The sequence below is a fragment of the Lynx canadensis genome, chromosome A2, assembly GCF_007474595.2.
Source record: "Lynx canadensis isolate LIC74 chromosome A2, mLynCan4.pri.v2, whole genome shotgun sequence".
Classification (NCBI taxonomy): Eukaryota; Metazoa; Chordata; class Mammalia; order Carnivora; family Felidae; genus Lynx; species Lynx canadensis.
In genome coordinates, this window is record NC_044304.2 from 20375582 (window position 1) to 20390116 (window position 14535).

A 14535-nucleotide genomic window follows, 5' to 3' on the forward strand; every position below is an offset into this window, starting at 1 on the left:
TCAATCCTAAAATAGTATCTGGTCCTTTACAGAAAAAGTTTGTCAACCTTTGTGTTAGAGTCGCTGATTCTTATGCATTAATCCAAATGTTTCTTCAGTCCTAATAAGGACTTCCCAAAGATTGACCTTACCAGTATTGTACTACCCTTTTCCCCAGCTCAGATTCCATTCTCTGTCGAGGATTCTCTTAGAATTTTACCACTGTTGGCCCTCTCTCTCCACCTTTGTGTGAACCCAACCCTTCACCTACTTCATCCACAAGAAAAGCTGAATTTCCGTGAAGAAAAACAAATCACCATATTGCGTGGTTTGGGTTTATCTTCAAGACCACAGATGGACAGACTTGCTTCTCAAGACACTTCTCTGTAAATTTGTTTTCTGACCTGAATATTTCACATCACTTCCTTTTTCCTCAAATGCGCTATTCTTCCTCTTTTCCTTTTGACCTCAAGTGATGATATCACTACACCCTTAACTGAGAAAATGGCAGCAGACTGTACTTCCATCTCCCTACTGTCTCATCCTCCATCTCAGCTGGCCTTTTTTACCACACTCATTCATTGCCTTCCTTGAGTTGAAGTGAATTATCTTTGCCCCATCCAATACCACCCCTTCCACTTTGCTCTTCTGGTGCTCTTCTTTTCCTTTTGCCCACTGTTACCTCCTGCCTTTGCAATGATGTTGTTCTGTAATTTCATTTGTTTCTCTGAACTGGTTTCTTCCTTTTCACCAAATCATTTACATCAGCATAAGTATCCTCCACCATTAAAAAGTCCATTCTTGACTACCTCCTATCCAGTTCTTTGCATCTTCTTAGAGCAAAACATGTTGTCACTGTTTCCTCTCTCGCTCTTCCCATTCTCTCATAAATTCACTCCAATTGGTCTTTCCTTCCCCCCAACTCCACGGAAGCTACACTGGTCAAGGGTATTGATTGAGAGAGATTGTTTACAAAAATGACCAAAATTACTGTCCTCCTTGTATCCATGCACCTTTGCAATGTGACTTTGTAGCTCAATCAATAACAGACAGAGGCTACTTAACCTCCTCTTGTATCTAGGCCTCCCTGTGACTTTCTTTGGCCAATAGTATGCAGTAAAAGTGATATTGTGCCGGTTGCAAGCCTAGACTTTAAGAGGTCTTAAACAACCATCTCCCATGCGAACAAGGAGATTACCACTGTTGCATGAGACAACATATGGGACAGAGATGAGCTGTCTCTGATGAGGCCATCTTACATCACCAGCCCCCATCACACCTACCAACGGACCACATATTTTTAGCGAACCCAGTTGAGAACAGAAAAATCACCCAGATGATCCTAGCTGAAATTGTCACTCCACAGACCTGTGAGTTCTATAAATGGTTATTGTTTTGAGTCTCTGTGTTTTGGTGGTTGGTTGAACAACAAAAACTAACACCATCTAAAATCACCAACTAACTTGCTTACATGAAAATGGTGAATCCTCTGTTCTCTGCCTTCTCTCTGCATCAGACTACAAGTTGACAACTCTCTCTTACTTGAAACACTCTGTTTGGCTTCAGGAACATCACACTCTCCTGCTTTTTCTTCACTGGCTGCTTTTTCTTAATCTTATCAACGGCTTCTTCATTGATGAGCCTCTAACCTATGAGGGGCTCAATCATAAAAGTTCTTTTAGTCCCTCTTAATGTGTACTCCCAGATAACATCATCGACATGGTCTTAGCTATCTGCTATATTCTGATGCCATTCAAATCTACATCACCATCCCTGATAGCGCCTCTGAATTCCATACCCAACGTATGACTTCCCACTTAATGTCTTGCTTTGATGTCTAATAGGTTTTTTCAAACATAATGTGGCAGACAGGACGCCCACACTTCATGATTTTATCCAAAATTGCTTCTCCTTGTGCCTTGACCATTCACCACATCTGTTTGATTCAAATTCTCTTCTGAACCCTCCCTTTTACTTATCTCTATCCATCCCCATTCACATCAGTCCATCAGCAAATGCAGTCAGCTGCAGCTCTGCAATATAGTAATATCTACAATACAGTAGATAGTAGGATTGGAGAAACTGGATCTTATGTAGATTGCTCTTGGGAATGTAAAATGGGGTAGCTGATGTGAAAATAGTTTGATGATCTCTCAAAAGTTAGGTGTAGAGTTACCATAAGACCCAGCAATTCCACTCTTAGGTATATATCCAAGAAAATTGAAAACACAAAAGCTTCCACAAAAATTTCATAGTAGAATAATAGCCAGAAAAGTGGATGCAACCCAAATGACTATTCAAACTGTGGTACATCCATACAATGCACCACTGCTCAGCAGTAAAAAGGAACAAACTACGGATACATGGAACAATTTATATGGGTCTCAAACTAACCAATTCAGGGTAAACCCCCTCTGTCTTTGTCCTCTACATCCAGAAAGCCATAATCCTCTGCCTTAATCATTCGAAGCCAGGTATTAGACATGTATATAGCTTAGAAACCACAGAAATGACTCAAACCAGACAATCTTAACCTGTTTACCCTATCCTTCCTTGCCTTTCCCACTCTGACAGAGGCCATGTGAGAAGCTCTTTTCTTACTCCTGCTTTCTGCCACCTGACTAAAACCTGCTGCTTCCCTGTGATCCTGTGTAATATGCAGTAACCTCTGCTTTGGGACCTGTGAGTATAAGTTTGGGGAGCTAATTAGTAACAAAAATACAAAGGAAAGAATAAATCTCACTGGAAGATAAATATATAGTAAAGTTAGTGGATTAATTACTTATAAAGTTTGTATGTCAAAACTACAATTTGAGATCACCTGTCAGAATGGCTAGAATCTAAAAATGAGAAATAACAAGTGTTAGCAAGGATTCAGAGGAAAAGGTTGTGGGAATGTAAATTGGTACAGACATTTTGGGAAAGCAATATGGAGGTTACTCAAAAAACTAAAAATAGGGGGTACCTGGGTGACTCAGTCGGTTAAGCATCCAACTTCAGCTCAGGTCGTGATCTCACAGTTCATGGGTTCAAGCCCTGTGTCGGGCTATGTTCTGACAGCTCAGAGCCTGGAGCCTACTTCAGATTCTGTGACTCCCTCTCTCTCTCTGTGCCCCTCCCCAACTTTCCCTCTGTTTCTCTCTCTCAAAATAAATAAACATTAAAAAAATTAAAAATAGAAGTACCATATGATCTAGTAATTCCACTACTGGGCATTTACCCAAAGAAAAGAAAAAACTAATTCAAAAAGACATCTGCACTTATATGTTTATTGTAGCATTATTTACAATAACCAAGATCTGGGGGCACCTGGATGGCTCAGTCAGTTAAGCATCCAACTCTTGATTTCAGCTCAGGTCTTTATCTCATGGTTCATGAGATTGAGCCCTACATCAGGCTCCATTCTGAGAGCACAGAGCCTGCTTGGGATTCTCCTTCTCCCTGCTCATGTGTGTGCATGCTCTCTCAAAATAAATAAACTTAAAAAAAATAACCAAGATCTGGTAACAATTCAAGTGTCTATTGATAGACAAATGGATAAAGAATATGTGACTTTATATGTATATAATGGAATACTACTCAGGCATAAAAATAAATGATATCTTGCCATTTGCAATAACATGGATAAACCTAGAGAGTGTTATACTAAGTTAAATAAGTCAGAGAAAGACAAATTCCATATGGTTTTGTTTATATGTGGAATCTAAGAAACAAAATAAATGAATAAACAAATGAACCAAACAAAAAATCAGGCCTATAAATGTAAAGAGTAAACTGATGTTGCCAGAGGGGAGAGGGTGGAGGATGGGCAAGATCAATGAAGGAGAGTGGGAGATACAGGCTTCCAGTTATAGAATGAATAAGTCATGGGAGTAAAAGGTACAGCATAGGGAATATAGTCAATGGTATTGTGATAGCATTGCATGGTGTTAGATGGTAGCTACACTTGTGGTGAGCATAGCATAATGTATAGAGTTGTTGGATAACTATGTTGTATACCTGGAACTAATGCAACATTGTGTGTCAACTACACTTAAATATAAAATAATAAAATAAAGCTAGTATGAAGGTTAAAAGACAAAAATAATAAAAATAACTATGATTACAATAATTAGGGGATACACAAACAAAAAGATGTAAAATACGAGATAAAAAGGTGTAAAATGTGACATTGAAAACATAAAACATATTGGGAAGAGTAATGTTGAGCTTTAGAATGGGCTCAAACTTAAGTTGTTATCACCTTAAAAATAGATCATTATAGGTATAAATTGTTATATGTATGCCTCATGGTAACCACAAAGCAAAAAGCTATAGTAAATACCCATAAAATAAAGAGTAATAAGCATACCACTAAAGAAAGTCATCAAACCACCAAGGAAGAGAGCAGGAAAAGAAGAAAAGAACAGAGAGGAACTACAAAAACAACCAAAAAACAACAGAATAGTAATGAGCACATATGTTTCAATAATTACTTTAAATGTGAATGGAATAAATTCTTCAATTAAAGGACATAGAGCGGCTGAATGGATTTTTAAAAAGACCCATCTATATGCTGCCTGTAAGAGATACACTTCAGATATAAAGACACACACAGACTGGAAGTGAAGGGATAGAAAAAGATATTCCATGCAAATGGAAACCAAAAGAAAGCTGGAGTAGCAATACTTATATCAGACAAAATAGACTTTAAGATAAACATTGTAGTAAGAAACAAAGAAGGGTGTTACATAATGATAAAAAGTCAATCTAACAAGAGGATATAACATTTGTAAATATTTATGCACCCAACATAAGAGTATCGAAATATATAAAGCAAATATTAACAGACCTAAAGGAAAAATTGACAGTGTTACAATGCTAGTAGGGAACTTTAACACCCTCACATCAATGGATAGATAATTCAGCCAGAAAATCAGTAAGAAAACAATCATCTTAAATGACATGTTAGACCAGATGGAATTAACAAATGCACAGAACATTCCATCCAAAAGAAAAAGAGTACATGTTCGAAATTAGTCAATCAGAGGAAGACAAATATCATATGACTTCACTCATATGAGGACTTTAAGACACAAACAGATGAACACAAGGGAAGGGAAACAAAAATAATATAAAAACAAGGAGGGGGACAAAACATAAGAGACTCTTAAATATGGAGAACAAACAGAGGTTTACTAGAGGAGTTGTGGGAGGGGGGATGGGTTAAATGGGTAAGGGGCATTAAGGAATCTACTCTTGAAATCATTGTTGCACTATATGCTAACTAACTTGTATTTAAAATTAAAAAATTAAATCTAAAAAAAAGAATACATGTTTTCAAGTGCACATGGAACATTTTCCAAGATAGATCATATGTTATGTTACAGAACAGAATGTAAGAGGATTGAAATAATATCAAGCATCTTTTCTGACTACAATAGAAATGTAATTCTTCATTACATGAAGAAAACTGGAAAATTCACAAATATGTGGATATTAAAACCACATGCTACTATAAAACCAGTGGGCCAAAAAAGAAATCAAAAGGAGAAATAAATACCTTGAGACAAACAGAAATGGAAATATAACATACCAAAATATATGGGATGCAGCAAAAGTAATTCCAAGAAGGAAGTTCATAGTGATAAATGCCTACCTCAAGAAACAAGAAAAGTATGAAATAAAAAGCCTACACCTCAAGAAAGTAGAAAAAGAAGAGCAAAAGAAGCCCAAAGTTAATAGAAGGAAGGAAATAACAGATCAGAACAGAAATAATGAAATAGAGACTAAAAAGACAATAGAAAGTATCAGTGAAACCAAATGCTGGTTCTTTGAAAAAATAAACAAAATTGATAAGCTTTACCTAGACTCACCAAGGAAAAAAGCAAAGAGTCAAATAAAATCAGGAATGAAAGAGATGTTACAACTGATGCCACAGAAATACAAAGGATCATAAGAAACCACTTTGAACAATTAAACACCAACAAATTGGACTACCTAGAAGAAATGGATAAATTCCTGGAAACATATAACCTACCAAGACTGAACTCTGATGAAATAGAAAATCTGTACAGACTGATTATTAGCAGAGATTTAATTCATAATCAAAAACCTTCCAACAAACAGAAGTTCAGGACCAGACAGTTTCACTGGTGAATTCTACCGAACATTCGAAAAAGGATTAATGTCAATCCTTCTTGGGGCACCTGGGTGGCTCAGTCGGTTAAGTGTCTGACTCTTGGTTTCAGCTCAGGTCATGATCTCATGGTTTATGGATTTGAGCCCTGCATTGGGCTCACTGACAGCACAAAGCCTGTTTGGGATTTCTCTCTCACTCTCTTTCTGCCCCTCCCTGGCTAGCTCTCTCTCTCAAAAAATAAACATTTAAAAACTTTTTTAAAAATACCAATTCTTCTCAAATTATTCCAAAAAATAAAAGAGGAAGGAACTCTTCCAAATTCATTTTACAAAGCCAGGATTACCCTGATACCAAAGCCAGACAAGGATACCAGAAGAAAAGAAAATTACAGGCCAGGATCCCTGATAAACATAAATGCAAAAGTCCTCAACAAAATATTAGCAAACTGAATTCAATAGTACATTGAAAGTATCATACACCATGATCAAGTGGTATTTGTTCCAGGGATACAAGGATGGTTCAAAATCCACAAATCAGCCAATGTGATACACCACATTAACAAAAGGAAAAGTAAAAATCATATGATCATCTCAGCCGATGTTGAAAAAAATGTGACAAAACTCAACATTCATTTATGTTAAAAACTCTCAACAGAGAAGGGTATAGAGGAAATGTACCTCAACATAATAAAGGCCATATATGCCAAGCACACAGCTAACATCATACTTAATAGTAAAAAGCTAAAAGCTTTTCCTCTAAGATCAGGAACAAGAGAAGGATGACCAATCTTGCCACTTTTATTCTACATAGTATTGGAAGTCCTAGCTAGAGCAATTAGACAAGAAAAAGAAATAAAAGGCATCCAAATTGGAAATGAAGAAGTGAAACTACCACTATTTGAAGTTAGCATGATACCATATTAGAAAACCCTAAAGACTTCATCAAAACACTGTTAGAACTAATAAACAAATATAGTAAAGTTGCAGAATACAAAATCAATACACAAAAAGCTGTCACTTTTCTTTACACTTTTAATGAACTTTCAGAGAAATTAAGAAAACAATTCCATTTATAATTGCATCAAAAAGAATAAAATACCTAGGAATACATTTAAACAAGGAGGCGAAAGACCTGTAAATTGAAAGCCACACAACATTAATGGAAGAAACTGAAGAAGACATAAATAAATGGAAATATATTTTATGCTCATGGATTGGAAGAATTAACATTGTTAAAATAGCCATACTACCCAAATCCATATACAAATTTCAATGCAATCCCTATCAAAAGTCCAGTGTTTTTTTTTTCCACAGAAATAGAAAACAACTACCATAAAATTTGAGTAGAACCTGTACAAAAGACCCTGACAAGCCAAAGCAGCCATGAGAAAGAAGAACAAAGCTGGAGGCATCACACTCCCTGATTTCAAACTATATTACAAATCTATAGTAATTAAAACAGTATGGTATGGACATTAAAAAAAGACACAAAGGTCAATGTACCATAATAGAGGTCTCAGAAATAAACTCATATACTAATGGTCAATTAATTTACAACAAAGGAGTCAATCATAAACAATGTGGAAAGGACAGTCTCTTCAATAAATAATGTTGGGAAAATTAGACAACCACATGCAAAAGAATGAAACTGGCCCATTATCTACATATTATGCACAAAAATTAACTCAAAGTGTATTAAAGACTTGAATGTAAAACCTGAAACTATAAAACTCCTAGAAGAAAACATTGGTGGTAATCTCCTTGACATTGGTCTTATGATGATTTTTTAAAATCTGACACCAAAAGCAAAAGCAAAATTCAAACAATCCAATTTAAAAATGGGCCAGTCTGGGTGCATGGATGACTCAGTCATTAAGCATCTGACTTTGGCTCAGGTCATGATCTCACGGTTCATGAGTTCGAATCCCACATCAGGTGAGCTTGTGCTCCACTTCAGATGAGCACAAGCCCTGCTTGGGGTGAGCTCAAACCTCAGTAGGTAAACACGAGCCCCACTTTGGGTGAGCCTGCTTCTCTTTCTCTCTCTCTCCCTCTCTCTCTTTGTCCCTTCTGGGATTTTCTCTCTCTCTCTCTCTCTCTCTCTCTGCCCCTTGCTCACTTGCGCCCTCTCTCTCAAAAAAATAATTAATTAATTAATTATAATAAAAACGGGTAGATCTAAGACATTTTTTCAAAGAAAACACACAGTTAGCCAACAGGTACATGAAAATATGTTCAACATCACTAGTCATCAGGGAAATGCAAATCAAAACCACAATGAGATATAACCTCACACCTGTTAGAATGGCTATGATTTTTTTTAAAAAGATAAGAAATAACAAGTTGATGACAGCACACCTGAGTGACTCAGTCGCTTAAGTGGCCAACTTCTGCTCAGCTCCATGATCTTGCAGTTCGTGGGTTCCAGCCCCACGTTAAGCTCTGTGCTGACAGCTCAAAGCCTGGAGCCTGCTTCAGATTCTGTGTCTTCCTCTCACTCTCTGACTCTCCCTCGCTCATGCTCTGTCTCTCTCTGTCTCTCAAAAAAATGAATAAACATTAAAAAATTAAAAAAAAACAAGTTGATCAGGATGTGGAGAAAAGGGAACCCTCATGCACTGTTGTGACAGGTAAATTGGTGCTGAAACTATGGAAAACAGTAAAAATAGAACTACCATACGATCTAGCAATTCCACTTCTGGGTATTTATGTGAACAAAACAAAAAAAAAACTAATTTGAAAAGATAACCTGCACCCCCATGTTCATTGCAGCAATAGTCAAGATATGGAAACAACCTAAGTGTCCATCGATGGATGAATGGATAAAGAAATTGTGGTTTGTACATACACTGGAATGTTACCCATTTTATGGAATACCCATAAAAAATAATGAAATTTTGCTATTTATGATACCATGGATGAAACTCAAGGGCATTTTACTAAGTGAAATAAGCCAGACAAAGACAAATACCATATGATTTCTCTTATATGAAATCTAAAAAAAACCAAAAACTGGAAACAACAAAACAAACTCATAGATACAGAGAACAGATTGGTGGTTGTAAAAGGCAGTTTTGTTTTTGTTTTTTTTAAGTTTCTTTATTTTGAGAGAGAGAATGGGAGAGAGGCAGAGAAAGAGGGAAAGAGAGAATCCCAAGCAGGCTCCACACTGTCAGAGCAGAGCCTGATGTGGGGCTTGATCCCATGAACCAAGAGAACCTGAGCCAAAGTCAAGAGCCTAATGCTCAACTGACTAAGCTACCCAGGTGCATCTATTTTGCTTTCAGGAAAAAAACAAAAAAACAAAAACCTTACCATATGACCTGGCAATTCCACTTCTAGGTATATATCCAAGAGAATTGAAAATGTATGAGCATTGTATATGCTCATACAAAAACTTGCACATCAATACTTATAGGTATATTATTCATAATACTAAAAAAGTAGAAACAACTCAAATGCCAATTAACTGATGAGTGGATTAAAAATGTAGTATATACATGCAATGGAATATTATTTAGCCATAGAAAATAAGGACATACTGACATGCTACAAACATGAGTGGATCCTGAAAACATTGTACTAAGCAAAAGAAGCCAGACACAAAAAGCCATTTATTGTGTGATTCAAACCATATGAAATATCCAGAATAGGCAAATCTATAAAGACATAAAGAAGTTCAGTGGTTATCAGAGGTTGGGGTAGGGAAGAATGGAGATTAACTGCTAATGGGTATGGGGCTTATTTGGGGGCTTACGAAAATGTTCTAGAATCAGATAGTGGTGATAGTTGCACAAGTGACCTTTGTAGAATGTAAATTATATCAAAAGAGAGAGAGAGAGAAAGAGAGAGAGAGAGAGAGAGAGAGAGAGAGAGAGAGAGAGAGAGACCTTTACAGGAGCTCCTGGCTGGCTCAATTGGTGGAGCATGAGATTCTTGATCTCAGGGTTGTGAGTTCTCAAGTCCCACATTGAGTATAGACATCACTTAAAATCATGGGGCGCCTGGGTGGCGCAGTCGGTTAAGCGTCCGACTTCAGCCAGGTCACGATCTCGCGGTCCGTGAGTTCGAGCCCCGCGTCAGGCTCTGGGCTGATGGCTCGGAGCCTGGAGCCTGTTTCCGATTCTGTGTCTCCCTCTCTCTCTGCCCCTCCCCCGTTCATGCTCTGTCTCTCTCTGTCCCAAAAATAAATAAACGTTGAAAAAAAAAAATTTAAAAAAAAAAAATCTTAAAAAGACCTTTACAGAAAAATTTTTAAAACTTTACAGAAATATATAGAAGAATTATTTTTTGAAAGACGTAAAAGAATTCTTGTCAAAGGAAGGGATAGTCCATGGTCTTAGAAGGAGTATCAGAAGATAGCTTTTCTTCCCCCTAAAAAAAAAATCCTAGCAGGATTTTTTTAGGGGATTGACACTATGAAATGCTTGATGGAAACTTCTATCTTCTGTCTTCTGCCTTGAATAGTTTGTCACACTGGAAATATCTGAATTTGTAAGTTTTGTTTAAAGTTTGTGTATGAATCTACCTGGTCTTGATGCCTTATTTATGTTGGATCTTCAGTAACCTGCTCAATTTATCAAGTTTTACATATTTTCTCCAATTAATTTTCGTAATTTACATTTTGTTAGGAAAGCATTTCCTCTTAGTTTCCAAATTTGTTACGATGACATTCTCTTACATTTATTTAATTCTCTTTGTGATTATTTTGCCTTTCTCATTCCATTTTTGTTCTCTTTCTCCCTCACTCAGGTTCATGGAGTGTTTATCTTTAATATTGGTCCTTTCAAAAATACCACATTTTCAATTTACTTTCCACCACCTATTTTTGTTTTCTATTTAATTTAAATTTTTACCCTTATTTTACTGCTTTTTAGATTCATCTGTTCTTTCTCTTTCTGGTTTCCTATGGTGTATTGAGGTACTGAAACCTGAGTCAAGGGGAGACAGGAAATGCTAAGTCTCAGAAGACACTAGAGAGCTCCACAGAGATACACTGCCATGGTCCTTCCTGCTCCCCTGTGTGACTGAAAATGAGGAGGGATGTGGGCGGGCCTCACTGGAGGACCCCGGGTATCAAATGGCCCTCACGCACCCTATCTTTCCACTCTGAGCTCTGGTACATCTCTGACAGGAGGGAAGTAGACAGGTAAGGTAGTACAAGTTCCCATGGAGCTTGTTTCTGAGGAAGACTCAACTCTGTGGCAGATATCTTAATCCTGATGTCATAATGCAGTTGGGAAGTCATAACTGTCCCCCTCATTTTATTCATGCCAGACTTTGGGAAGTAGAGAAATCAAGGCTAATGAACCATCTAGAGATAAGCCATGGGGCTCAGATTTTGTGTAAGAGACATGGCCAGATTTACTAGGCAAACTAGGAGTGGGTGGGAATCACCCAGGACTTCACAGGTCTTGGGAAAAGAAGGGATGCTGAAGCAGGGGGTATCTTTGTACAGAGCCATAGAGAGAAACAGCAGTCTTAACTCATCCATTCATTTCCGATTCAATTCTGATGACAGACTCACGGCAACTTAATTGTACTTGTAATTGAAGATGTTGAAGAAAGAACCGAATGGAAGAAGACGGAGAAGCAGAAACTCAAGGTGAGTAAAATTTCCATGTAGTTAAGAGATATCCAGAACATTTATATTTGTGCCATAGGGTGTGGAATTGTGCTCCTTATGGATCCTGAGTCTAAAATAATCAAGAGTCAGCTCAATATTGGCCCATTTTTCCTCCACTCCCTTCTCAGCATGGGCTCTCTGGGTATCAGTCTGACTGTGACATGAAGAGAGAATGGGGAGAATGAAAGCCACCAAGAAATGAATGGGGCCGAAGGTGATAATGTGAGGACTCTGAATTAGAGAGTACAATGTTCAAAATATGGGAAGGCTGGAGTAGAAAGTGGGTTGAGGGTGCTGAAAACCAATCAGAGTACTGAAATACATTGTGGCAGAGGGAAATCAGCCAGTGATGGTTTGGGACTAGAATTAGCAGAGAATACCAGACAAAGGCATTATGAGGCCAAACCTCCAAAACCCAATAAGCATTGAAGATGTGGACCATGACTAACAAAGTCCCTCACATCCCTAATGCACCCTTCTAGCTGCTAATGGTTTTCCCCTTGATCTATACACCTGTGAGATAGTAGGGTGCTGTGACTCTGAGGGCAGAGTGATGTGCCCACAGTGGCAAAGAAGGGCTCACTATCCAGGTCTTCTGGCTCTTAGGCAGTGTCCTGCCAACTCCCCTTAACTCTCCAAAAAATGGTAACTGTTAAGAGAATCCAGGCCCCTTCCAGGAAGATCTTGGAAGTTGATGGCAGGAAGTTCCCTGAGTGGTCTCTCTTATCTCCACTTAGAAAACTTTTAAAAAACAAACAAAAGCAGCTACAGAGATCCAGGCCTGGTGGCGTGGCACCCTGGTACGCCGGACATTGCTGCACGCAGCCCTCAGGGCCTGTATCATTCAGCGCTGGTGGAGGCTGACCTTGGATAGCCTGCTGCAGAAGAAGCGAAGGCAAGCCCTGGTCACCTATGCAAATACAGTGAGGGCCGTGGTCAAGATCCAGTCCTTGGTCCGTATGTGGCGTATCCACTGGCGATACCGTCAGGTGCTCAATGCCATCTATGTCATTCAGTGCCACTGGCAATGCCACAACTGCCATACCTGTGCTCTCCTCCGGGGCCACTGTGTAGTCACAGCCACTCACCTACAGTTCCACATTGAGATCATCAACCCCTAAAGGTTGGCAAGAAGGGGCACTGTGTCTCCTGTCCCCAGTAAAAGTTTAACCTGGTCTGGTATGTCTCATGTTCTCCTCCAGCTAATGGAAATGTTGGGTCTTAGGCCATGCTGCCTCCTTTTCTTCCTGGGAAAGAACTTCAGTAAGGTTTTCCCCTTGTGCCCATGGACCCTATTTTGGACTGACAATGACCATATGCTGTTTACTCAGTTGTTGAAACAGAAACTGAGGTCCTTGTCTATCCTGATATATGACAGAGCCAGAAGTCTCAGTTCCCATTCCCAGTACCCTTCCTTTCTTCCCCCCTGGGGATCTGAAAGATAGGTGGGCTGCATCTCACTGAAGACCCTGAGCATCTCTGCACATGAGAAGAGACTCTGAGACTCTTCTCTGTCAGCCTGGGGTCAGGGGTTAACTGGGGTCTGGGTTACCTCAGACAAGGTATCTTTGACAAGCACCTAGAGAAAATGCCAACATTTGTCTGACTACTAGAAGCAGTGCAGTGCAGCCTCAGGTGAAGACAGGAGGCTGGCCTTAGTGATAGGTGCAGCTAGGAATGTTGATGAGCAGCTGAGGGGGACTAACAGAGAATATGAGTTCATGGTACTCCAACTCTGTCTCCACAGCATCCTTACCCAAACTCCTCTCCTTAAGGGCTGTAGCAAACAGGGCTGTCTCTGATATTATCCCATCCCTACTCTTATCTCCACTCTCGGTGATTTTATCATTAGTCAGATTGTCCTATCAATCTCCTTGCTCTAATAAACCATTTTTGCTCCCCTCCTCAGCCACTCACTCCCATAGTCATACTAAAGCAGTGTGATTCAATGGAACTTTCTGTGATGATAGAAATGAACTGGATCTGTGCTATCCAACATAGTAGCCACAAGCTACATATGGTTGCGAAGTACTTGAAGTGTGCCTGATGCAGCTAAAGAATTGAATCTTTGATTTTATTTTATTTAAATTAATTTAGGTTTAAATGGGCACATGTGAATAGTGGCTATTCTATTGGACGGTGTGACTGTAGACCTCACCAGTACAAATAATTGTTCTATTACCCAAATGGCTTTTTCTAGTGTTGCATTTTCTGATTACTTTATTCTTTCTTTCCAGTTCATCTTTCAAATACCCCCAATAGACTCTTTCTTCAGATATGATAAAGTCTTCCAATCTATTGACCCTACCTTTTTATTTTTTACAGCCATCACCCCTGACATGTCCTTGCATCTTTCTTTACCCAGTTCAGATTCTGCGGTTATTATTGTAATCTCTGCTCTGCACAACTTGACTTCTCTTAGCCCTCTCTCTGCAAGCATGTGTGGGGTGAACTCAACCATCTACCTGCTCTGTGCCTGCAGAACAGCGAGCATGGCTGGAACAAAACAAACAATCCTGAGGCATGATCTATCTCAGTTAATATTCATAACTGTAGATGTCTACTGGACAAATTTCCCAAAAAATTTCTCTGCTATGCTTGCATTTCCATGTTCTGAGTTGAAAATCCATATCACCTCCTCTCCAAATGTCCAGTTCTACATCTTCTCCCCTTGAACTGGATGATGGTATATGTTACCACACACTCAACTGAAGAAATGGGAGCAGACTGGACCCCCATCTTCCTACCACCACATTCTCCCTTTTCCTTCCCTCTAAATACAAACTAAATACTGTGAAAATAATTCAGTA

At 38.7% G+C, this 14535-nt stretch overlaps 1 protein-coding gene across 1 annotated transcript; it reads left to right on the top strand.

Moving 5' to 3' along the window:
- Positions 1 to 11426: 11426 nt before the first annotated feature.
- IQCF2 (IQ motif containing F2) lies at positions 11427 to 12846 on the top strand. The gene is made up of 3 exons (XM_030294334.1): positions 11427 to 11444; positions 11621 to 11704; positions 12463 to 12846. Exons 1-3 carry the CDS (start codon positions 11427 to 11429, stop codon positions 12844 to 12846), a joined length of 486 nt encoding a protein of 161 aa, XP_030150194.1.
- The last annotated feature ends 1689 nt before the right edge of the window (positions 12847 to 14535 follow it).

Coding starts and splice junctions, on each gene's coding strand:
- IQCF2 (XM_030294334.1), top strand. Junction 11,705..12,462: donor CGGAGAAGCAGAAACTCAAG/GTGAGTAAAATT, acceptor ATCTCCACTTAG/AAAACTTTTAAAAAACAAAC.